The sequence below is a fragment of the Sycon ciliatum genome, chromosome 10 (assembly GCF_964019385.1).
Source record: "Sycon ciliatum chromosome 10, ocSycCili1.1, whole genome shotgun sequence".
NCBI lineage: Eukaryota > Metazoa > Porifera > Calcarea > Leucosolenida > Sycettidae > Sycon > Sycon ciliatum.
In genome coordinates this window covers 10,684,113-10,710,591 of record NC_088652.1, presented here as the reverse complement: position 1 = coordinate 10,710,591, position 26,479 = coordinate 10,684,113, and the positions used below count along the sequence as shown (strand labels likewise).

General features: G+C 47.9%; 1 protein-coding gene across 1 annotated transcript in view; it reads left to right on the top strand.

The window, feature by feature from the left end:
• LOC135825815 (uncharacterized) overlaps positions 1 to 26,479 on the top strand; it is a gene marked incomplete at its 3' end in the record, with an annotated part of 182,048 nt that overhangs the window by 69,061 nt on the left and 86,508 nt on the right. Inside the window, 2 exon segments of the mRNA XM_065338440.1 lie at positions 11,557 to 11,589; positions 13,453 to 13,614. Coding sequence (XP_065194512.1) covers positions 11,557 to 11,589; positions 13,453 to 13,614 — 195 coding nt within the window.

Here is a 26,479-nt window from a genome sequence, read left to right as displayed (position 1 = left end):
GTAGCAAACTCCGACTCGCCCTGCTTCAAGAATACCATGACTGTGTGACTGCGGGGCATCCCGGTCGAGATCGCACCTATTTCAGACTCTCTAGATATTTCTATTGGCCCAGAATGGGACTGGATGTAAAGGCGTTTGTCAAGTCATGTGACGTCTGCCAACGAGTTAAAGGCGGCCAGCTAAAAACTGGTCTCTTGCAGAATTTACCAGTGCCCAGTCAGCCGTGGGCGGATATCTCGATGGATTTTATCATGGGTTTGCCTAGGACCGATACAGGTCATGATGCTATATATGTATTTGTAGACCGCTTGACAAAGTGTGTACATTTAGCACCTACTTCCTCTACTATTGACGCTAAAGGAAGTGCTGATCTGTATATTCAACATGTATTTCGACTTCATGGTTTGAGTTCTAGTATTGTATGTGATCGTGATCCAAGATTTACGGCAGCATTTTTTCAGGAATTGTTTGATCGCTTAGGAACGAAACTAGCATTTAGTACTGCCAATCACCCTCAGACAGATGGCCTAACTGAACGAGTAAACAGAATAGTAGAGGATGTGCTGAGGGCTTTTGTAAATCATAAACAAGATAACTGGGATATGCTCCTACCTCTCTGTGAGTTTTCTATCAACAGCGCTACTCAATCATCTACAGGAAACACACCGTTCTTCTTAAATTACGGTCTAAATCCCAGAGCGCCACCCGACTTCCTCAACCCTATTCAGGGAGGCAGAGATTCAGCTGATTGGTTGCAAGCAAGACAAGACGCGGTCAAGATCTCACAAGATGCGCTAGTGGCAGCTCAAGCTCGTCAGGCCTTCTATGCAGATCGGACAAGGGTCGAGGGAAAGCTGAAGGTGGGAGATTTGGTAATGGTCTACCGGGATTTCCTCCTGACTCCTGAAGCTCGGGACCGACCATCCCATAAATTACGCCCCAAGTGGTTTGGCCCCTTTCCTATAACCCATGTGGTCGGCCCGAATGCCTACAAGCTCAAGTTGCCTCATACCAGCCGCTGTCACCCGGTATTTAATGTGTCGGCACTCCGTGCCTACGAGAAGAACGCTATTCCTAATAGGAGACAGCCTACGCCTCCGCCTATCACGGACCTTGATGGTCATGCCCGCTATGTGGTGGAGAACATTCTCAGTCACCGCCGCCGGCAGAATCAGCTTCAGTACCTAGTCAAGTGGCAAGGCTACTCTGATGCCACTTGGGAGCCTGAACATTATTTGTTGGATGAATCTGGTAATGACATTGTTCCACTTCAGAAGTACAAAACCTTGGCTTCTGCCCGCTGAGTTTTGCAGTTGAACTTCTAGTTTCACCTTACACATTTGTTGAGCTTATTACACTTTATTTGCATGGAGTTTCAGTCGTCTTATTGTGTTACTTCAGTGCGAAGCCTTTTTTCGTCTCGCACGTGTTTGCGCTTATTGTACTCTATTCCACTTGAGCATTTGGGTTATAAGCTCCTTCCTCTCCATAGGAGGGGGATGATGTAACAGTTTTCCCCTGTTCTCTATAACTTTACACTCCCTCGCACCTCATGCGTCTTACGCCTGTCTATTAGCACCTTCATTGGCGCCATTGCCACATGTATACTATCACATTTTGCATATAACTGGTCGAGGCACGCTCAACCAGGCCTCTTACTTTTCAAGTTTGATTAAACCTGTTACAACTACTATTTCAATATTTCAACTCTCTGGATTCCTTGTTCATAGTTGTGGCTCAGTGCCTGTATGGGTGTGCTGGAGTGCTAGAAGGAAGAGACAGAGAGCAGAGCAGTGGAGTAACAACATGGTACTGAAATCCGCTGGTTTGGACCGGACAATACGAGCATGGTTTCAAATAGGAATTTTCTTGAAATCGTAAATTGTGTCAGGATCTATCTTTCACGTGTTGTGTGTTGTTCGCTGAGCACTGGTAGAGTGATGACGAAGCGTGCTGTTGGAACCTGGTAGTCGATGCCTCCTAGACTTAGGAACGCTCGATGAAGGGGTAGCACACGACAACTGAGCAGGCGCCTGGACGTCGTGATTGTGACAGTGAATATTTGTTGACTTCTGTGCGTCCAGAGGATACATCCGTGGTATCCAGGCACAGTGAAGTCAGTGGTGGTGCTGATCATATATTAGTAGGGACAGTGTGTCTTCTGTCAGCAGTGGTATGTCTTCACTTAAGGTGGATGGCTTCGTGAAGCCGTATCGTGGCCGAGTGGACGACTTCAACATGTTCTGGTCGAGGTTTGAGGTACTGGCCCTTATATAGGATTGGACGAATGCGGAGCAACAGATCAAACGGTTGTTGCTATTTTTGAAGGGCAAAGCCCATCATGTGTTTTCGAAACTAAGTGATACCGAGAAGCGGGACAAGGACGCAGTGAGGAGCATCCTGCAGAAGTGCTTCTGTGTGAGCCGCAGTGAGGCATACTGCTTGTTTAAGCAGCGGCAGCTGAAAGTGGACGAAAGTCGAGAGGTGTATGTAGCCGATCTGTGCCGTCTGTTAGAGCTATCTGGTCATAAGAGCGACAGCGAAACAGATCCTGTGGTGATTGAGCAGCTGTTGGCCGGACGACCGATTGAGTTTGCAAAGGATGTCCGTTTGTCCATTGCCGTCAGGGACTTGAAGGTGTCTGAATGCCTTGATAGGATCCAGGCACTGCGATCAGCAACGGGCACCTGAGTTGGTGCAGTGTATGCAGCTGCCACAGTTTTGCAAGACAGTGTTGCCACGCCATCACCACGGCTTTGCCACCATTGTGGAGAAACGGGCCATTTCAAGAGGCATTTCCCCAAGCTATCCCGAGCAGGGAATGGTGTAAAGCAAGAGCACCGGCGCAAGGACCCGTTCTGCCATTTCTTTGCCAATAAAGGGCATGTCAAGAAGGACTGCGTGCTGAGGAAAAAGTGGCTGGATACACAGGCTAGCTCCAAAGTTGCTGGGGCCTCAGTCCACTCCAAGGATGTGTGCCTCCTGTCATCTGCATCGCTATCGTGCCTGAAGCTACCTCGTGTGTTTGTTGAATGTGCTTGTCCTGACGCAAATGACAGTGAGCGTGCTGCAGCTGTGATAGACACTGGCTCCACTCGCACGTTAGTATCAAAAGCCCTACTGCATCGCCTTGGCCTCGATGTGAATCCACTGAAGAATAGTGACAGCATCGTAGTGCTGGATGGAAACACCATGCAAGCTTATGGCACTGTGGCCCTCAAGTTTTGGAGACATGACGGACCAGTGAGTATACATGAAGTGGCCTTGAATGCTGCCGTTGTGTCTGATCTGTGTGTAGTGGCCGCCGACGTACTGATTGGCATTGACCGGGTGACTTTGTGTGGGCGCCTTTCTGTCGGGTATGCGAACGATCAGCTTGTGCTTGTCGTAATTGGGCCCGGTCCAGCCCATGCTGCTAGTTGCCCATCTGTGCCAGTAGCATCAGCAGCTGTGGCGTCTCCCGGACAGCGTACATGTGTGCTAGTGTATGAGGATCAGGTGACCGACGGTCAGGCCCAAGTGCTGACAATGATGAAGTTCTCCAGCCAGTCGCCGATGACTCGCCAATGCCTGCAGCTCCGCCCGCCATCGAAGCTGTCTCATCATGTCCAAGTAGAGACTGACGGCAACGATGTCATCCTGAAGGTTGACGATGGCGAGATGCGTTGGATGTCGGCCGAAAAGCGTTGGGAGGTCAATGGGGGTGGAAGTCTGGTGAAGAACCCAGTGGCCGTGTTGGTCCGGGTGTCAGCGAGTACCCCCGCAGAAGAAGATTACTGCAGAAGAGGAGACACAATTCTGCTCTATTGTGGACGAGTGGATTGAGCGAGGCTGGTTGGTGAAGCACGACGATGACACCCATGGTCGCCCTGCCTGTGGCTTGCCGTTGATGGCTGTGAGTCAGCCGCACAAGACGTCTACGCCTGTGCGTTCCGTGTTAGACTATTGCCACCTGAACAAGGTGTTTGTGCCCCACCCTGGAACTAAGTCGCCTGTGTGCGCCGAGACGGTGCGCCAGTGGAGGCTGAAGGGTAAAGCTGACGAGTTTCAGTCAGTGGACATTACCAAGGCGTACTCGCAAATCCATGTCAGCCCGGAATTGCTACGGTTCCAAGTTGTCGAGTGGCGTGGTGTTCGCAATTTGATGACCCGCATGGCGTTTGTCCTGAGTGTGGCGCCGAAGTTCATGGACACGATCATCAAGTACGCTACCGGCAGCTTGCCCGACACCGACAACTATGTACTGAATGTTCAACGGGCTGTGTTGACAGAACAGCTTGCTAACTACAGCCTGCCAACTAAGCCCGCTATGGAGATGTCGCCTGCACGGGTTCTAGGACTGGAGCTCAACGAGTCTGGTGATGGTCGAGTGCGCTGGTCCCGGCGTGATGAGTCGCAAGTCGCATTTGCCGATGTCACGACGAAACGTGAGCTCTACAAGTGGTGTGGCCAGTTGACGAGCCACTACCCGGTTACGTCATGGCTTCATCCTCATTCTAGTTGGCTGAAGCGTTTGGCATGTCTGGAGAAGCTTGGCTGGGACGATCCGTCGCCAGCAGATCTCGCTCAACGCTTCATGAGTCTCGCTTGTTGTTTAAGCCAACACGATCCTGCTACCAGCGTGTGGCATGTAGACCCTAACGGTGAAAGCCAATGCTAGGTGTGGTGCGATATCGCTGTCGGGGTGGCGTTGGAAGTCGGTGGTGACATTGTCGAGGATGGTTCGTGGCTTCGTAAGCCTGACGACAAGCGACATATTAACATTGCTGAATTGGAAGCCGCTTTCGAAGGCATTTCCCTTGCCACTAAGTGGGGAGTTTCCCGTTTCCAGCTGTTGACTGACTCTAAGACAGCGGCAGCATGGCTGACGCAAGTGGCCACAAACTCCAAATGTGCGAAGTCTGCAATAGCTGCTTGTGTAGCGTTTAGTGTATAGCATATTTCCGTGCATTACTGTATCCCCGTATGTCAGCATATTCCCGTACATTACTATATCCCCGTACGTTAGCGTATCCCCGCACATTAGTGTACAGAGTTTGCCTGTGCATTAAAGCTGCTGCTCACGATTCTTTTATAGCCAGTCATTTAATTTAGTTGCCAGTCAGTAAATTTAGTTGCCAGTCAGTAAATTCAGTTGCCAGTCAGTCAATTAAGTAGCCAGTTAATTTCATTGTCAGTTATAGTTACATATCAATTGCAAGTTACAGTGTGTTCACTGAGACCCGTGTGCATTTGCCTCCGAGAGAGACTGCAGCCCGCTACACTTGTTCGTCATTAGCCTTCAGATCAGCGATGATGTCATCGCTACGCTAGGTCTGACGATGGAGGTCTTGTGGATTCCAACGAACGAGAATCGTGCCGATCAGTTGACTCGTGTCCCGACTGACTGGAACAAGTATGCAAAGGCTCTTGTACCGACTGATGTTGTGGCCGCCTGCTTGTCTGTGGTTGGCCCAATCACGTTAACTCAGATACGTGAGGGCCAGAAGATGGATCCCGCCATCGAGCTGCTGTTGCTCAATTGGAGTGTGGTGAGTTGGTCTCAGTTCCTGAGTTCATAAACGTGCGTGATCAATTGCTTGTTGATGATGATATGTTGGTGCGTAGTATCAATTTGCGTATTGATTGTTTGGTGTCTGTGCCAGTTATTCCTACGTCTTTGCAACATGATGGTGTCTCTTCTGTTCATGTGAATTCTGGCCATGGTAATTGGCAAATGATGTATGATCTGCTTAGTTCTAAATGCTATTTCCCTTGTATGTCGTAGTTGTGCCTTGAGTTTGTCCGAGAGTGTCAAGCTTGTGTTTCCGCCAGTACAGTCAAATTTGTCGTAAGCGACCGCCCCTTGGTGCAAGAAAAAGCGGTCTATTACGGCAGATGGTCTCTTACGGCAGATGTATGGTAAATCCGGCATACCGGGCATGCATATAATTATGCTTCCATGTACTCAAATCGACGAGAATAATGTGATTTTTGATATCATTTTATTGGATATTCAATAGAATATAGGGGCGCACTTGCAAGACAGCGCCTTTCATACCTTGAAGTTGACAGCACACAGGCAAGTACAGTTTCGCACCTGACTGAACGTGGGTCGCGGTCGCTTACAGCAGATTTGAATGCAGCCACCGTGCATGAAATCGCGGTCGCTGGTCGCGCACAGCAGATGGTCGCTCTAGACAGATCAATTTGTACGTGAAACCGTCGGTGCACGGAAAATCGGTCGCTAACGGTCGATGGTCGCCTACAGCAGAGGTCGCTAACGGCAGATTTGACTGTAGTAAGAGTGGTCCGACGGCTTATCCCGCGCACCCAGATTTGCCCGGTAAGCCTCGGCAGGAGATTGTTATTGATACTCTTGAACTTGGTTCTGACCGCAGTGGGCATTTTCATTGTGTTCTTGTGATTGTTGACGTGTTTACTAAATAGGTCGAGGTTGTTCCCCTACGTTCGCATGATGGTCAGTCACTTGCTGAAGTTGTGACCGATGTTTGCTTGAAGTGGGGCTCCCCAGAAGTTGTTTGTATGGCTAATGGCACTAAATTTGTGAACGGCATTGTTGAGTCTTTGGTCCGTGTGTTTGGCACGAAGGTGCGTACTGGTGCAGTTAGGCATCCCCAGTCTCAGGGTTCTGCTGAGCGGTTTAATCGCACTTTTGTTGACCCTCATTCGTAAGATCCTCGACTCCTCTAGTGATCGGAGGTCTGAGTTGCTTGTGTTGTTGTACTATCACCGTACGCGACTTCATGCCGCTATTGGTTTTTCCCCAATGGAAGTAATGTGTGGATGGCTTCCCCGTCAGTTGATTGTTGATGAGTCTGCTGTTGGTTCAGTCTTAGTGTTTGGGTGAATAGCTTTGCTGGTCGGTCTGCTTGTATGCGTGACTTTGTCGAGGCTGAGTTGTCTCTATGCCCAATTGTAACCTTTTTGGGCATAGAATTTGATTCCCAAGCACGGGAGATGCGGCTGCCAGCCCCAAAGCGGTTGAAACTAAAGAGCACCCTTGACTCCTGGGTACACCGAGTACAGTGCACCGAACGGTAATTGCTCTCGTTGGCAGGCTATTTGTCGTTTGCCGACAAAGTAGTACCGCCCAGGTGCACTTTCTGCCGCCGGCTCTTCGACGAGGCCAGCCAGTTCACGTCCCTTGACAGTACCCAGCGCCCGAACCAGGAGGCTTCAAATGATATATCCTGATGGCACGCTTGCATTGAGTCATGGAACGGCCGATCACTACTGCTAGACCCATCCTGGTGCAAACCCACCGAGGTGCCGCTGTTCACGGATGCCTCTGACCGTGCCTATGGCTTGGACTGTGGCAAAGAATGGGCGTACGGCCAGTGGGAGGCACTCCACAAGGATCTGTCCATAGAATGGCGCGAATTGTCTCCCATCGCCCTTATCTGCATGATGCTAGGCAAAAGACTTTGCAATCGTCGACTATTAGTTCACTGTGACAACGAAGTGGTCTGCACAATCTGGCGCACAGGAACGTCTAGGTGCCCAGAGATCATGACACTTGTTAGGATTGCATTGCTACTGGCTGCCTAGCATAACATGGTTGTGTTTTTATCACGCATACGTGGTGTTGACAACGTTCTTGCTGACCGTTTGTCCCGGTTGCAGGTCGAGAGCTTCCGGAAGCTACATCTCCAGACGTCTCCTGTCCCCAAGTCCCTAGAAGTCCGGCAGCTGACATGCCTACTGACCACACCATGGGCCTCATCCTTGCGGGAGTGGCAGCAAGTACCACCCGGCTGTACGCTGCCGGTGTGACGGCATATGAGAGCTACGCCCGCCTGCACCGTGTCGCGCCATATCCAATTCAGGCCACCCGCCTACTGGATTTCCTACCATACATGTCATCCAAGTGCCGGCTGGCAACTATCAAGGTCTACTTCCATGGCCTCTGGCATTACTGCGTGGTCAACCACCTGACGTTGTCCCCGTTCCAGGACGGACGACTGGATCTGCTGCTCCAGGGTATCGCCCGCAACCAGTGCACGAGCAGCCAGGTGCAGGAATGCCGTGCTGTCACGCAACAACACCTCCGTGCAATCCAGGGCTTCCTGCCGCACTCTGGTCTATTACTAGCGGCCCAAGCCATGCTCTGGAGCGCTATCACACTTGCCTACTATGTGTTCCTGCCAGTCAGTATGTATACCTCGACCGACGCGCGGAAGATGCTGACGCAGGAACGCGTCTGCATCCGGGAGAACACAGTGAGGATGGCTATTCCGTTCTCCAAAACAATGCAACTGGAAGAGGGCAGTGATGTGACGGTCGGCGCCACCAACGATAGCACCTGCCCTGTAGCCGCATTCTCGAAGTACGCACAGCTGCGCCCCCGAGTGGTGGGAGAGTATTTCCGCTACCAGTCTGGCCAGCCGCTTCGCCCCTCAGATATGAACGACTAACTCCGCCGAGCTCTCCCTGGCCAGAAGATCACCAGCCATAACCTGCATATCAGTGCAGCCACTGCCGCCAGAAGGAATGGCCTGCCACCTTACGTCATCCAAAGGGCCGGCCGATGGCGGAGCAGCGCTCACCTCCGGTATGTCCGTCTGTCAAAATCGCACATGGAGCCAATCGCGAAGGCACTGGCGACAGCGTGAGTACATACACCGCCCTCCTAGCAGCTGGCTGAGCGACGGCACTGACACTATCTGTTGTATGAGTGACAGCACTGCCCCCTAACACTACTCGCTATAGGTCGTGGTGACCACACTGCCCCTCTTAGCACTGCTTGCGGCAGGAGCGTCCACACTGCCCTCCTAGCACTCCTCTCTGTATGAATGCTTTTGCTCTCCCGTACTGCTCCCTACATAGGTGATGGCACCTGTCCTCTTGACACTATCTGCTGTAGACTCAAATGCATTTATGTCCTTGAACGTCGCTGTGCACTTGCATGTAGTTCCCATGTTAAGGTCAGCTAGATTGGGGCTCACGCCTCTCCCCAGCAATTTCATTTTTGGGTGGCATTCACATGGAGTGGGTGGCTGCAAAGCACCCCGCCTTTGAGCATTCGTCCTACCATGCAGATGTCCGGGTGTAAGCGTAACCCCGTTAGCAGCCTACTTCCACATCTGTCCTACCATGGGGAAGTGCGGTGTAAGCCTAACCTTGTTAGCGGCCCCCTCCACATTCGTCCTACCATGTGGTGGCCTGGGCGTAAGCCTAACCCCATTTCCTCCGCATGAGTTCCAGTCTAGCCCAAACCTTGTCTTCAATGGCTGTGCTTGCAGTGGGATGTTAATAAATATTCAAAAGTTTTTTATTTATTTTTTGTTAGTTTCGAGCTGGTCCAGGGTGTTGAGCGGTTTGTTTTCACTGAAAAAATATGTGAAAGAAATAAAATTCTCTTTGGCCCCAACTTTGTTGCGGTCTTATAGTGTTTACGTCGACCATGATGGCTACAATGCCCAACCATACCACAACGAACTGATCGACCACGTCATTGTATTGCAAAAATGTTCCATCTGTTCAAATAACATGCATGATGAGCTAGGCAAATAAGCAAAGCGTAGGGCCTTGAGCGAAAGAAAAAAAGCTTTCGAGGGTAACACGACACGGTCTTCCACCTTGTTGCCCTAGGCAAAAAAAAGCATAGTAATGTTATAAATTTTTCATTTCTCATATTTTTAGACAACCTAGGATTCGAACCCAAACTATCGACTTGCATGCATTCCCCCGATACACTTTGCATACATACTCATTCTTCCAAGTTGCTTCACGTCACGATCTTGCATTTGAAAGCCCTATTTGAGTATTGTGGCCAGCTGTCCTTGATGGTACGGTAGGGGAAAGGTAGGGGATAGCGCCAGGCATGCCGATGGCACAAACAAACACGGAACGAGAGAGCTAGGAAGCTCAGGGCCCTACGCTATGCTTTTTTGCCTTGATGATCTGCGCAAAAAAAGCATAGGGATTCTATAAAATTTCAAGATATAACCTGGGATTCGAACCCGCACGATTGCCCTGCAAGGCTGCATTCACCCCCCCCCCCCCCATACACTTCACATACATACTAATTCTTCCAAGTTGCTTCACGTTATGATCTTCCATTTGAAAGCCCTAATTGAATATTGTGGCCAGCTGTTTGTGGCCAGTCGTCTTCGATGGTACGGTACGGTATGGGACAGGTACGGTCGAGGGTAATACGACACCGTCTACCACCTAGATGACCTAGGCAATAAAGCATAGGGATGTTCTACATTTTTAAATTCTCCTATTATTTTAGGCATAAGCTAGGATTCGAACCCGCACCATCGCCCTACATGCATTCCCCGATACACTTCGCACTCATACTCATTCTTCCAAATTGCTTCACGTTATGATCTTGCATTTGAAAGCCCTATTTGAATATTGTGGCCAGCTGTTTGTGGCCAGCTGTCTTAGATGGTACGGTACGGTACGGGCCAGATACGGGATAGCACCAGGCGTGGCATAAACAAACAAACAAATACATAAGCGAGAGAGCTTGGAAGCTCAGGGCCCTACGCTATGCTTTTTTGTTGTGATGACCTAGGCAAAAAAGCATAGGGATGTTATAAATTTGTCATTTCTTCTATTTATTTTTTCAATACATAACCTGGGATTCGAACCCGCACTATCGCCCTGCATGCATCACCCGATACACTTCGCATACATACTAATTCTTCCAAGTTGCTTCACGTTATGATCTTGCATTTGAAAGCCCTATTTGAATATCGCGGCCAGCTGTTTGCGGCCAGCCGTCTTTGATGGTACGGTACTGGACAGATACGGTCGAGGGTATGACGACACCGTCTACCACCTTAATGACCAAGGCAAAAAAGCAACGGAATGTTATACATTTTTCAATTCTCCTATTTTTTTTAAGCATACCCTGGGATTCGAACCCGCACGATTGCCCTGCAAGGCTGCATTCACCCCCCCCCCCATACACTTCACATACATACTAATTCTTCCAAGTTGCTTCACGTTATGATCTTGCATTTGAAAGCCCTATTTGAATATTGTAGCCAGCTGTTTGTGACCAGCTGTGTTTGATGGTACGGCGTGCCAGGCGTGACACATACAAACAAACAAGTACCAAATTAAAGCTGTGTAGACCCTGGCTAGCGCCAGACGTTACTGAAGTAACGTCTTCTGCATAGCTATGGGAATAAATACCAAATTAATGCTGTGTGGACCTTGGCTAGCGCCAGACGTTACTAACGTAACGTTTTTTGCCTAGCTACAGGAGTTAAAGCTGTGTGGACCCTGGCTAGCACCAAACGTTACTGAAGTAACGTCTTTTGCATAGCTAAGCGAATATTTGCTAGGGGAACCCTCCTTTGCGGCTGTAGAGTGCTAAACGTGCCCTGTGGGCCGAAAAATCCGAATTTTTTCTCCAGGGGACTCCCCCAACCCCTCCCCCCCCCCACACCCTCATACCACTCCCGACCGCCCTGTAACGCCCCTATTTCAGCACTTCATTCATGCGCTGAAGAGATGAATCTTTCAAATATGCAATAAGAAAAGCCAAAAAGAACTGATTCTCATATAGATTGTTTGGTTTTTTGATTTATGCAGTTGCGGGTAACTATGATATTCTGAGATGTTTGCGTAAGTACAATCAAGGCTTGTTTGCTGATGCTCAAAGTTTCATGATTTCACAATCATCAGTCAACATGAGGATGAGGTACTGACCATGCTGGTATATATGCCAGGAGAGGGTGGGTCTTGTAGCGCTGTATGAAAGGCTGTGTGTGAATGTTGGGGCTGTATAGGTTTTAGGGCTAGAGGTGTGATTTTAGGCAGGAGACAGTCTCCAGTGTCTGTGGTTGTTGTAGGCAGGGGCTGTACAGGCAGTGACAGGGCTAGCAATGCAATTTTAGCACAGAATGTGTGGCCGGTGTGGGCAGGAGGTAGTGAGCAAGTTGTGTGGATGTTGTAGGCGTGAGGCTGCGGAGGTAATGACAGAGCTAGCAGTGTGATGGGTAGTGCAAAGTGCATGTATATGGCTGGTGTGGGCAGGGTGTTGTGAGCAAGGTCAGTGGTATTTGAGGAGGTTCTTGTTCTCATGTCTGCACTTGGACACCATTTCGGACCGCTTGTTGTTCACATTATCACCATGTACTGATTTTGAAGAGTAATGGTACGAAAGGCCTCATAACATTTTCAACTAGCTACGTCTCTTCGTGTGCTGATTGCTAGTAAAATATGATTATTTTGGTGCACGTAAGTGGCTTTGTTTGAGGTGTGGGCAAGTGCATGTGGTGTCCTCAGGAATGGTCCCATGTGTTCTACTTCCTCCGCGTGATCGAAGTTGTCGCAGTTTGATTTTTGATATAAAACGGGGTATTTACTCTCCAGCACTCGTACCAGAGGCAAGGAATCGGACATAGGCGATAGTCATCAGTATAGGGTGACGGCAAAGTTCCGTTTTCTGTTATTGGAAGCTGGAATTTTTGAACTAGACTCAAGTTCTTCGCTGATGTCGCTGCGATGGTACTTTCGACTCGCTGAGATCAGTCAGGCGTTGCAGCATACACATTACTCGTGCTTATGGCCATTCACTCAAAGCCTCACAACTGTTTTACCTTAGCTGGGGTGAGAATGACTTCGTGGAACAAGCGGCAGCGCTTGGAGAAACATTGAGGGGTCAGCAAACTAAAATGAGCCCTGTGACAGCCCTGTAAATAAATGCAAGAGCGATAAAATTTGTTGCTCTGGCTCGAGACACTCATGAGCTCAGTACATGATTGTACCTGCAAGAGCTGTGTAGACTCTACGTGTAGTGCTAGTGATGCAGGCGCTGGTGCCGTACCAGTGATGCTGGAAAAGGGTGCGCGCTGGACGTGATAGTACACTTACCTGTATGAGCTGTGACCACACAGCTAAAATTAATGGGCAAGCCACAGCTAAAAAAAGTTCATCTCAAGATCGAGGTGATTCCGCCGGCGGTAATCAACCGACCTCGCAACGATCGTGCATTCCTACTTCGTTGGTGGTGAAGTAGAAATCATCCAGAGATAGCAGACGATAAGCATAGCAGCTCTTGTCCTGTAGAGAAAGTCAAAGCGTTTGAGATGAGGCGCAACCAACTAACTTACAACCTTCCTTGAAATATTTCGGAACGATAGTTTTGTGTCCATTGACTTCAGCGACGACGAGGCCTTCATCTCTTGGTGAAAACTCTCAGTCCAACTGTCCTGGAACGTTACACAGCCTTCAGACTATCATACTGTGTACTATGTTTTGTATGGCTTAGCTTGTGGAGTTGTCAGTAGCAAGTGACAAGTCATTAGTCAAACTGCGACAATTTCAATGACGCTGGGGAAGTAGTATTAACCAGTAGGCAACATGCGACATCTCGGGGGGGGGGGGGGGGGGGAGGAGGAGGTGCAACTGTGCACATCACTCAGAAGAAGCAGCACTAATACTAATACTTGTTGCCTTAATTTTGAAATATTTTCAATGCATCAGCATGCGTGTGGAAGCACGAGAACACACGTGGCTACGAGTCTATTTCAGACAATGGAACGGTCACTTGTTCCCAGGGCTATGTGGCAATCTCCGGGGGTGTCAACGACATTGAGTGCAGCAAAAGAACCTCTTTTGTATGGGCAAACACTGACATTTGCGCAGGTTAGTTGAATGTGGTTCTATATTCATCATTGTGTATTATGCTGGAAAGTGTCTGCTACTTCTTCAAAACCTTCGTGTCTGTATTTGATATGAAGTACTTATTAATGGTGATGTGCACCCACTTATGGCATGTACGCAAGTGCACACTTCTGGTCTCATACGCGTACTCTACCATATATGCACAAGCATGCTTTCCCGCATATGCACGCACACTCTCCTGTTCAGAGTTATTCTCTTCTTGTCGGGTTGACAATGGTCGTTCTTCTTCCTTCTGTTTCCCAAGATCAATGTAGTGTATCTTATTGAATCTATGAATATTATAGTCAGACCTCACTTATCCGGTTCGCTTTCACCCGGACCCCTCGCCATTCGTAAGAAGATCGGCGGTTACCGATTTGTATTGCATGCATACAGTATGCGTGTTCGATTATCCAGTTCCCTCGCCTATCCGGACATTTTGTGGAAAACGGATGTGTGCGGTTAAGCGTACTATGTGCCACAATATGGAGCAAGACCCGTTACACCCAAACATGGCAGCCATCACCCTCGTCAGTCCTGCCGTAACCCCAGGATCCCTTGGCTCGACAAAGATCTCCAAGGTGCAATTAAACTCAAATACGACTACTATAGCTTAAGCAAGAAGTACTCCACCCATGCTAATATTTCTTGATAAAAAAAACAGCATAATCTGGTGAAGGCATTGTCACGTTCTAAGTATCGAGCATATTTACGTTCGCTCACTACCACCCTGTCTCACCCCTCTTCCAGGCCTAACCTGTATACCTTTGTTCGCACTCAAAGGACAACTAGTACATGGCAAGACATACCTCCGTTATTAGCTTCAAATGGTTTGATGGGGACTGATCCCAAGTCTGTAGCTAATACTCTCTATACGCAATTCACATCAGCTGGTATTCCAGACGATCATACCTCTCGAATACCACCTCTGCAACGTTCTGCGACTGTGTCTTCTGGTCTGCGCTCTGTACATACCACCACATCATCTGTTTGCAGCTACCTAAAAAGACTAAAAAGCAACAAAAGCCCTAGTCCTGATGCTCTACCAAATGAAGTTCTCAAAGTTCTGGCTCCATCTCTGGTGAACCCACTGTGCCTTATATTCAACCTTTCCTACTCCTCCGGCGTATTTCCTGATCATTGGAAGATCGCTAAGGTCACGTCCATCTACAAGTGTAAAGGCTCCCGATCACAAAGTTTCGTACACTAATATCTCTTTTTCTGCTACCTTTAAAAGGTATGTGAAAAGATAATGACTGTTATGACCAGTTGTATCGCCACATTTCACCATGCCTTAGCCTTTCCCAATCTGGCTTTCGCCACAACGACTCAACCTCTGACCAACTAGCTCGTCTAGTACAATACATTGCCACCCTTCGTGATGCTCGACACCATATTGCTCCCTGTTTCTTTGACTTGGCAAAGGCCTTTAATACTGTCTGGCATCGTGGCCTCCTTGCCAAGCTACATATTGTCTTTGGTGTGTCTGGCCCTGCTCTCTCCTGGCTGGAGTCCTATATAAGTAACCGATCACAGTTTGTTTCTGCCCTCTCCATCAATTCTGACCCCCTACCATTGTCTTCTGGAGTTCCCCAAGGCTCCATACTCGGACCTCTTTTATTCTTAGCATACGTAAATGATTAGCCCTCTATAGAACCAGGCGTCTCGTCATTTGCTGATGATACATCCCTACTGTCAGCATCCTCGTCCTCAGCGGCTCTGGTACCTCGAGTGTTGGCTCAGATATGCAGTGTCCTACGCTGGATGCAAACATGGCGACTTAGACCCAACCTGACTAAAACCGAAATAATGTTCCTTCTCCCAATCTCATCCATGTCACTTTTACACCATCCTGATTTCCCAGAACCCGAAAAAGGTTGTTTCCAACCATAAACACCTGGGAAAAATGCTTGATGATCGTCTCTCTTGGTCTTACCATATTGATGCTCTTTGCAGCCGTTTAAGCTCTGCCCTAGGTGTTATACGTCCCCATTCACTGTTACCATCTTCCTGTCAAATGCAAAATTTTGTTTTACAAACTGTATATCCTCCCTCTTTTATGTACGCTGCTCTTAGCTGGCGTGGCTTGTCCTCGGTTCTCGCTGAGCGTCTCTAAATCCACCATAGGAAACTTCTTCGTATCCTGTTTAGTCTACCCCCTCTCTACTCTTCTGCTTCCCTGTATGTCCTTGCAAATGCTTGCCCCTCTGTCAACCCACCGTCAAAAATTAATTTGCACTTTTGCTCAAAAATTTAAACTAGCTCTACATCCTCCTCATCTTAGTGTTTACAACTGGTTCCGAACCACAGATGGCTCCCAGACAAGATGCTCTGTTGCTCTCCCCAAGGCTAAAACTTCCTCCTTTGTACATTCTCCACTCTTTGTTGCTTACTCTGCTTGGCTTGCGCTGCCCGCTACTACGCACAATGCCAGTACCCTGGACGCACTTAAATATGCTCACTGGATTCACCATCACCTGTCCCTCCCATGCTTCTCTGTCTTGACCAGTACTTTTCTTCTTTAATTATTGTATTCACCATGGTTGGTTAATACCCACATCTCACCTACTGGCTGATTTTCTTTTCATGCCATGAGGTGTTGTCTATAATAATAATAAGAAGAAGAAGTTCACAGGAAGTGTGAGTTACGAAGTCTGAAGAAAATGTTGAACGGCCTCTGCTTGGATGACGACTACACCATAGCTCAGTGGTTAGAGCATCGCTGGCTACAAGCGAGGGTCCCTGGTTCGAGTCCTGGTGGTGACAGCAAATTTTTTCTTCAGACTTTTCCCGTTTGTCTCTTTCCCTCAAACCAGTTAATAAGAAGAAGAAGAACAATTTTGAAAGGATTGGGAGAACTTTTTTTCTCTTTTCAGGCAGTTCACTTCCTCAACAATCCTTTGAATTTGAAGTTCTCCCAATCCTTTCAAAATGTATCACTCTCTTTCACTTCTGGTAGGGTCCAGAAACTGCCCGTGGTTGGTCCCCTGGGGGAGGGAGAAAGATCCAAGTGCCATCAGTATGTGTGGCACGTGTTGTGAGCTGCCTTTGGAGTGAAAACTTGTCAGCGCCTTCTAGTTTCAGCCCGGTCCCAAAGCTCAGTGGTTCGGGCATTGCTCATGACAAGCGAGGTCCCGGGCTCGAGTCCTGGTGGGTCTGGCGATTTTTCTCTTTTCAGGCAGTTCACTTCCCCTACTGTTCCTTTGAATAATAATAATAATATAATAATAATAATAAAACTTCCGTGGAGATAAAAATGTAATCAACGCAATAAATAGAGTGTTCTCGTTTGTGGTTGCATGGTAACTTTCTAGTGGTGAATTTATCGCATCTGTTGTCACCTGATATCGTTGAATGGTGTAATGTTTCTTTCAGCTCTCATTTTATCGCGCTAGTTAGGGTCTAAATTATTACTTGCATTGTGCGTATATATTGAGTTAAGAGCTATTGTTGATTTGCCAGTAATCCTCTGATGAGATGGCGACGAAAACGTTTAGGAACAAGCTTCTTTATTTACATGAAAACAAGTTTTGCTTATGGTGTTTGTACTGAGTGCGCAGCTTACTCTATTTATTGCGTTGATAATAATAATAATGATAATAATAATAATTGTAGAAGAGAAAAGGACATATGGATACGAGTTAAGAGTAACTATCCATCACTGTAACATGATACTATATATACTGTACTATACTGTATATAGTATCATGTTACAGTGATGGATAGTTACTCTTAACTCGTATCCATATGTCCTTTTCTCTTCTACATTTATTTATGGCTCAACATCCGAGTTTCAAATAATAATAATATTAACTGGTTTGAGGGAAAGAGACAAACGGGAAAAGTCTGAAGAAAAAATTGACTGCCACCACCAGGACTCGAACCAGCGACCCTCGCTTGTAGCCAGCAATGCTCTAAACACTGAGCTATGGTGTAGTCGTCATCCCAGCAGAGGCCGTTCAACATTTTCTTCAGACTTCGCAACTCACACTTCCTGTGAATCCACACAGGCGGGTGGGACGCAGCCCTCACTGTAACCCACACACTTCACGTACAAACTAGCACGCGGGGAGCCCCAAGTCATAAAATATTAACTGGTTTGAGGGAAAGAGACAAACGGACAAAAATAATAATAATAATAATAATAGGTGTCAGGACGTCGAATGTTTCAGTACTCTGTCAGTTTTGTGCCTAGTTATTGCACTTTCTGACTGTATAAAGTATCATGTTACAGTGATGGAGAGTTACTCTTAACTCGTATCCATATGTCCTTTTCTCTTCTACAATAATAATAATAATACTTTAATAACGAAGGTACGTGTTAGGTCGTAAGTATCCACGCAAACACACATCCAGTCAAAATAAGGCACTTGTCAAAGTATCCGAACGTTTTCGGTCCCTTCTCATCAAGGATTATACAGGGAATGGCTCAAGTTGGAAAGACTAAAACTTATATAGCGTAAAGATATGAGATAACAACACTCGTGACAAGGTGAAAAAAAGTATCAAGTTCAGCACGACACAAAACTCGAAGGACATAATAATAGCGACAAGAACATAGTGAGCAAATTAAGTTACATTGTTAACACCTCGACGAGGAGTAACACCAAACAATTGTAGCGACAACACATTTTCTTTTTGTACGCAAAGATCGAACGTCATAACCAGATAGTAAAGTATGTGCACTTCGAAATGTGTAGAGCACGAGATCTACCTACTGGTGCTTCACGATTCGACCACCAGCTCAAAGGATTGGTCAAAAGTATTTTCTGTAATCTTTTGTTTTTGTGGAGCGCTTGGGTTGCACTGAAGCCGAGACCCTATGGTTGGTCAAGCTGCCCCTGCCTCTCCCCACTCCTGCCATTCCATATGTCTCATCGCTGCCTTGCTGCTTTGTGCCGTCAAATGGTATGTGTTTTTTGTAAAATTAAAAAAATTAAAATAAAAAAGTGATCGGTATCGGCTCTATTTGGAATATTCGGTCCCAACTGACCTGAAACTATCCGCAAACAGGCCCGATCTGCTCCTTGTTGATGACAAGGAGCGCATCACATACATTATAGACATCAGCGTTCCTGGTGAGGACAACATCAATAAGAAAATGGCTGGAAAGCGCTCGAAGTACTATGACTTGAAGCGGGAGATTTATAGAATTTGGTCCCTCACCCAGGTTGACGTCCCTGTGGTTGTCGGTGCCCTGGGAGGCTTGGTGGGGGAGACTCCTCAATGTCTTTGGACTGTGCAGGGAGGAGACCTGGCTATTGTGCAACAGGAGGCTATCCAAGGTTCGATTAACCCTTATCCGACCGTCAAAGTGGACAAATTCTCAGTCCCAGCGAGACGCCGCGACTCATTTTGTTGATGAGTTTAGTTTCCCTTGGGTGATATTGGCAAACTTGGGCTTTTTGGAAAGCTTGAGCCATGAAGAATTCTCTAGAAACAGTTTCTAGCCTTCATTTGTAAGAGGAACAAAAATTCATCTCCAATTCCATTCTTTGAAGAGAAGTACGGCTCATCGACATGTGGACTATTTGTAGTCTTAATTTTGTACTTTCATGCTAACACTTTTTGGGAATCATCCAGGCAAAGTTTTTGGAGGGCAATATAATCATTGCCAAAGTTACACCCTTTGAAAACTTGTTTCGTACGCGGTGTGAAAACAGACCTCAGTCAGAGACTTATCACGTCTGTTTGGAAGATGCTAAGATGTTCCAGTCTTTTGCAAAATGAATGCTTTGGCTTCTTTTCAGACCAAAATGGTGCAGGTTCGATAAAGTCATCGACGGATGGTCGTCGATTTTTGACTGGCCGGTCGGATAAGGGTTAAAATACTAAGTGTAGCGGGCCGCAGTCTCTCTCGGAGGCAAATGCACATGGGTCTCAGTGAACAAACTGTAACTGGCAATTGAAATGTAACTATAACTGACAATGAAATTAACTGGCAATGAAATTAACTGGCTACTTAATTAAGTAACTGGCAACAAAAGAATCGTGAGCAGCAGCTTTTATGCACAAGCAAACTCCCGCACACTAATGTACGGGGATACGCTAACGTATGGGGATATTAACGTAAGGGAATATGCTAACGTACAGGGAAACAGTAACGTACGGGAATATGCTATACGCTAAACACTATACGCTATACGCTGTGAAGTCACCAGCGTGCCAACGCTACACTAAGAACTGTCCTTAACATGTAGATGTACATCTGCTGCGTTTTCATGTTCAATAGCCAAGAGACTTGAATAACGACTGATAAAGATATTTCCTTTGTAATCCCCATAACAACAACAACATCCTTATCATTTGTACAATACCTGTCTTTGTACAATACCTGTCGTTGCAAATTGATTATAATTGTTTTGATGTTGGGATTTGGATTGAGTTTCTTTCCTTTCTTCCTCTTCCTTCCCCTATTTCTTGTCCCTTTGGTTTTTGGCTTTATTTTATTTTATTTTCACTTTCTTTTTGATGTCCCACCCCTGGAAATATTTCCCGGTGGGTCTGGCTTATCGCCTTCGAAAGAAGTGAATAAAGGAGACATGATAACAACAATAAGCGAGGTCTCACTGTAATACTTCCCAACATAACATGGCGCAGTGAACTATTTCCCAACATTTTTTCTAGCCCGTTCGTTAGCATTTTGCCTGCATTGTTTACGGTAAATATCAGTTTGGTTTGATCGTGATGTATGACGAAGAATGTAGTTTGGATGCGTGATCCGTCAAACTAGGTAGTAGCCTCATGAAGCAGATTTTTTCTTTACTTTAAGGTGGCTCATACCCAAATCGGAAAATAAAAACGGCGCGACCGATTTTGTTCAAAATTGCACAACTCTTTAATACTTCCAGAGTATTGTCAGCCCCGAAAAATGGGAAGGATTGAAACACTTTTTCATAGTTAAAACCAGATTAACATTCTACTCCCCATGCTAGAGTATAGAGTGGACACACACGCGTGCAGGACGCGACACAACAAAAGACAAGAGAGTGAGTTTGGAGGAGTGGGAATGTCGGGCAGAGTAGCTGGCATCAATTGAGTGCACGTGAACGAATCGTGTGGTCGGCCTACCAAGAGCAGGAGCTGTATATGACCAAGTGGGTCGGCCTGCGCTGAGCAGGAGCGGTTTGTGACCCATGCGAGTTGGTGGGTCGGCCTGCGTTGAGCAGGAGCGGTTTATGACCCATGCGAGTTTAATAATAGTGTGCGAGAGGCCAGTTACGGAGGAGTGCCCATGCCGACATTCCCATTAGGGCCAGAGGTGATAACAACCAATATAGAGTGTTGTTCTCGAGGCATAAAGACAGACTGATATTGTGGAGTAGGATTGACAGAGAACGTTATCTGCATCCTAAGTGAATGTCTTTAGACTTACTCAGTGATCGCCTGGACCACGGTGTCAGGCCGCTCCGCAGCTGTAGGAGCAACGGTCCTGAAGGCATCCATCTTTTTCCGGGACAGGGCAACAGCGATGGTATTGGAAATTCCTGGCAGGTGCGATGCTCGGATCAGGAAATTGCGCTTCACACAGATTGAGTACAGGGTGCAGATGAGTGCCATGACTACAGGAGACCGGCTCGTGCCCGTCTTCAGGCACTCCACGACAGCTTGGTTGTCGCGCTGAAACTCCACACACAGCCGCAGCCACTCGATCCCCCGTGTGGTGCAGGCCGCGACAATGGCGAAGAGCTCCTTGTAGGTAATGCTTAGTTCCAGTTGCTGTGAGGACCAGTCACCTCTGAACCAGCGACCATTGAAGAAGGCTCCAAATCCAATTGTGCCACTTGCGTCGGTTTGCAACTGGAGGTCAGTGCTGGGCATCCACTTCTCCAGCAGGTGAAAAATGACTTTCCGTTCCATGTTGACAGAGTTTGGTGTCACCAGCTCAGGTCGCCCTTGGCTGAGAGGTGCAGCAATCGGTGAGATGACATCTCAGATGTGGCCTTTTCGAGGTCATACAGGCGGCGTAAGAATGTACGGGCGGCCTGAATTGCTCTGGAAGCGAACGAGAGGTGGCCCAGGAGTGAGGCGAGTTCCTGTTTGAGAACGCAACCCTTGCGCGGTCAAATAGGAAGAAACATACAGCATATTACGGATGGAAGACATGTGATTGGGAGAACTATGTACACCAGATATAGCAGCAGAATGGCCTATCGTGAAACCGTGACACAACCCATGCAACACAAAGTGGGAGGAGTGATCAGAATGACGGTTAAGGAGCCCGGCTAATCGGCTAATATTGATGGGGGTCTCCACAGAATGTTTACGGAGCAGACGCTGAGGTGGCGGACTGTCTCCTGCCACATTGGACTTCTGGGTGCTTCCCGCGGCATTGAAGGCACACGTGGGCACGATAGCAGAAAGAGTTGTTGCACTGGTCCCTGTTGAAGTTGCCGCAGATGGGCTTCCCAAGATGGGTTGGTGCCCTGGACTGCGGCGGACCTCCACTCCCAGCGCCGTCGGATGGAGGCCCTGGTCTAAAGGGGCACCGGGCCTGGGCCACTGGGTGCACAAGAGAACAGCGCGAACATGGCGGGCGACCACGCCTGGTGAATGACGACTGCCACAAATTAGAGTCGATGACAGCCCAGTCGTACGACAGTGGTTGACAGGCTATGGTGCGCCGGAAACGCCTGTCATAACTTAGCCATGCGTCCACGTGATACGAGTTATTTGCATCCAGAATAGTGGCGTGATATGCCAGCAAATCATTTGCCCTATCTGGAGCCGCCGCGACAATTACTCTCGTGTAAACTGTAAACGCCTCGAGCCATGACGCTACATCGTGGACATGGAGGTGCTGGACCTGAGTTGGTTTCTGTACAAGTTGGACAGAGCGGTTGGCCCCCACAGCTAGCTGGACCACATCAGGCTCCACACCCAGCTGGCCCGGGAGGAGGTCGTCGAAATCAATAAACTCGCCGCGTTCAATTCGCCCGCGGAGTTTATCAGGTACAGAGAGGGACGGACGAGCAGCCGGCGGATGGCCCAATGCATAAACGGAGCTGGAGTCGATAGGTGGCAAGACGGCTGCAGCAGATTCCAACTACTCTACTCGCTCCATTAGGGGCTGCAGGACCTGGCCGACGGCCTGAGAAACAGCTGAAGCAAGTACATCAGGGGCCACACTCAAGGCGGCGGCAGACGAAACTGACAGCGCAACGTCGGAGACAACAGAGGCCGTGGAGGAAGATAATGGAGTCCAGGTTGGTTGACGACAAACAGGAGTTGGCCTCGCACGCGCATTACTGCCTGTAGCCAAAGTTTGAGTTGCCGCCCCGGGTTCAGGGGCCACATTCAAGGCGGCGGCAGAAGAAACTGACGGCGCAATGTCGGAGACAACAGAATCCGAGTGGGGAGGTATTGGAGTTCTGGCCGGTTGAAGACGAAAAGGATTTCGCCAGACATGTGTAGTATCCCTGCCCGACCAATACGGAAGTAGTACGGAACTAATACGGAGCTTTGCCTGATGTATAGTTAGTGTATCTCCGTATATAAGCGTACGGCGTCTGCTGCATAAAAGCTGCTGCGCATTTCTGTTTAGATGAGATTTTGATAATAACGAGCTATTCAACCTCCAGGTGTGCACCGGAGAGAAAGTCAGTTATTTTGCCGCTTCTTCTTTCACTAATAATTATATCTCAGGTGTGTACCTGAAAGAAGTACTTGGTCCGACTTATTAAAATGTGCGTTTCGCTTCGAACGTCAACCAAACAAATTCAAATAATCTCAGGATGGAATAAACTTTACAGCTACCTAACACTATCCTTCAGTTGTCAATTTGTGATGTTGAAGAAGAAATGGCTCCAACTCCAAAGGAGGCAGCGACTCGGGATCCTAGTCGACTCGAAATTTTGCGGTCAAATTTTGTCGTCAGAGGACTCCTGTTGCTTCTCGCGCAACACAGAGAAGGCCTGGGGCTGAAATCAACACCCCGCTGCGATGGGGGATTGTCACGGAGTACCAGAACCTCCTGGGCGATTGTTCTCGAGTGCCTCCTGGCGGATTGAAATCGCTGCAATCGCTGTTTCCTTGGCAGAATTTCAGCATACGCGTCATCCAGAAACTTGTGCAGAAAGCACCAGCATCGCTCCGTCCAGTTTGCTGATCTCTCTCGCAGTCGTTCACAATGTGGCGGCCGACGAATCAAGATCACAGAAGTGATCGTGGAGAAGTTAGTTGATCGAAATAAATAACCGGCCTTGAGGTCGACTTTCAGGCGAAAACCTGGCTGGAAAACTGAAGCGCAGAAAAGGTGAATTATCCGGCGGATACGGTGCGGAGTCCTCGGAGCCGCGATCGCGATGCGTCAAAAGATCGCCAGTCTCCGGGGCCAGTGGATTCGTGAAACAGGCAGCTAGCATGGAAGAGCACGCATGGTCTGACTGCATGACATGTCGACACAGATCAGACTCATGATCAGTAGACCTACATACCTACGCGCGCGGTACACTGTGGCCAGAAGTGATTTTTTATGCGTGGTGGTTTACTTGTTCGCCTCATTTGAAAGTGTCGCAGGAGCTTCAGGCGAAAACACCTACAGCTACCATTCTGGTAGTCGTGCTGCACGAGGAGGAGGCGAAGTCGATCGTCTAAATCGTGCCTATGGAGTGAAAAATCAAAGAAGCGCAGTGTAGCTTGGAGGAGAAGAAAAAAATGTCGACGTTTTGCAGGTTGACGCACTTGCAGATGCACCCTGAGACACCAGCAGCCATGAAAACTAGAAGGTCAGGCCAAGAAACGACACAATAGTTATCTATCTACCGTCTCTTGGTTGATGTTTCAGTACAGGTGCTCCTTTGTACATATGCTTGAGTTTTGAAGTGAAGCGCACATTTTATTAAGTCGGACCAAGTAGAATAAAAGTAATTCTTGTTGATTTCACCGCGCCTACCACTCGGATACCCATTACATTGGTGGCAGCGGTGTGTTAAAAAAAAACAAGAAAACAACGTGATTCGACCCCAGACTCCCATGGCTCAACCCGCTGCAGCTCCCTGCGACGAATCAAGATGAGAATCATGTTTCTTGCCTTCCTGGGCTTGGCCATGCTTATTAGCCTGCAGCACATTCAGGGTGCTAACGTGGATCACCATTCTTTCCGCACGGCACACACTGGAGACTCCGATGGCGATTCCAAGCGACCCGCTACCTACATGTATACTACCGGTAGTGATGGCGAAGCTGATGAGGACGACAACAGGCAGGCTTCTGCCCAAGATGAGGAGGGTATTCCCCAAGACCAGCTGCGTTTGATTTTCGCCGGCACGCAGTCGAAAGCAGGAGCTCACTTGGTACTTCGCCTCCGTGGTGGGAAGAAGATTTTCGTCAACACTCTTCCTGGCTAGACCATCACTCTTTACGTCGCGCAAAGCGATGCTATCGACAATGTGAAGACCACGATTCAAGACGAGGAGGGAGGTCATTTGTCTGACGCCGAGCTAGCCGCTCTGAGTGACCGGCTCAACCAAGATGAAGATAAAACCTGGCTTGCCCTCCGCCGTAGCTCCAGCCGCTAACGCTAACGCTGATTCTAGGTATGGCATTTTCTTTCCTCTCTTCCTTCAGTCTCCCTGTTCTTTTCAGTCTTCCTTTATGCGAGTGTGTGAATCCAGTTTAGTTTGGTAGGCGTCTGATCATGGAGAGCCACGGCTTACCCAGCTAACGTGGGACAATGTGTGTGACAACGCCCCTTATAGGTATAGTGTATTCAGTTCGGTTTTTGACCTGCGATGTTCCGGGCGGGTTGTGCCAGCGTTGTGCAGCAAGAGTGCTGTGGTTTTTCAGGTCCTATTTGGAGGACAGTTCTTTCCCCTTTTGACCCCGTGAGATCGTGTGAACCTGGTGTGCTTCTACTTTATGATTAATTTTGTTATCAGTTCATTTCTTCTGTCTACTCTAAACGTTATCATTTCCGATATAATTTGCCATCTTCCGGTTGACGCTGTGTTCATAACTCTTCCCTAATTTTTTGAAAATCACGAGGGTGTGATTATCTGTAGGAAGGGAGGGTGTAGTATCCCTGCCCGACCAATACGGAAGTAGTACGAAACTAATACGGAGCTTTGCCTGATGTATCGTTAGTGTATCTCCGTATATAAGCGTACGGCGTCTGCTGCATAAAAGCTGCTGCGCATTTCTGTTTAGATGAGATTTTGATAATAACGAGCTATTCAACCTCCAGGTGTGCACCAGAGAGAAAGTCAGTTATTTTGCCGCTTCTTCTTTCACTAATAATTATATCTCAGGTGTGTACCTGAAAGAAGTAGAATAAAAGTAATTCTTGTTGATTTCACCGCGCCTACCACTCGGCTACCCATTACACATGCACATTAAGTCCTGCGTCCAAAGGTTGAGCTGCCACTCTGGCCGATGGCGTCTTTTGTCTGGTCGAGAAACGAGCCATCGTGAGAATATAATACTCAAATAATCTCTGGCCGCTGAAGACACGTAGTCTGATGGGACTGAGCTGAGAGTGGAAGCGAAGGAAGGAAAGCGAATACTGAAGACGGCAAGACGGCGGCGAATCGGCAGAACTAGGACTGACACTCTGAAGCAGGACGGAGGCAAACTCAAATTCAGAATTTCAGAATTTGAAAGCTGACTGCAGGCAAGGAAACTGGAAAAACAGCAAGCTCTGTTGTGCGCACAGGAAATCTGAACATGCGCAGAGCGTGGGCATGTGATGTCTATGATACACAGCAGTATGTAGAGAGAGCAAGATCGTGCACACACGTAAGGAGGGTTATGCAACCCGTTATAAAGGCCAACAGCGAAGCAATGGTACGTGACTGTAAACAACGGTTAACTCCTACGTTAACCGAACATTTTAAAATTTCTGGTGTTT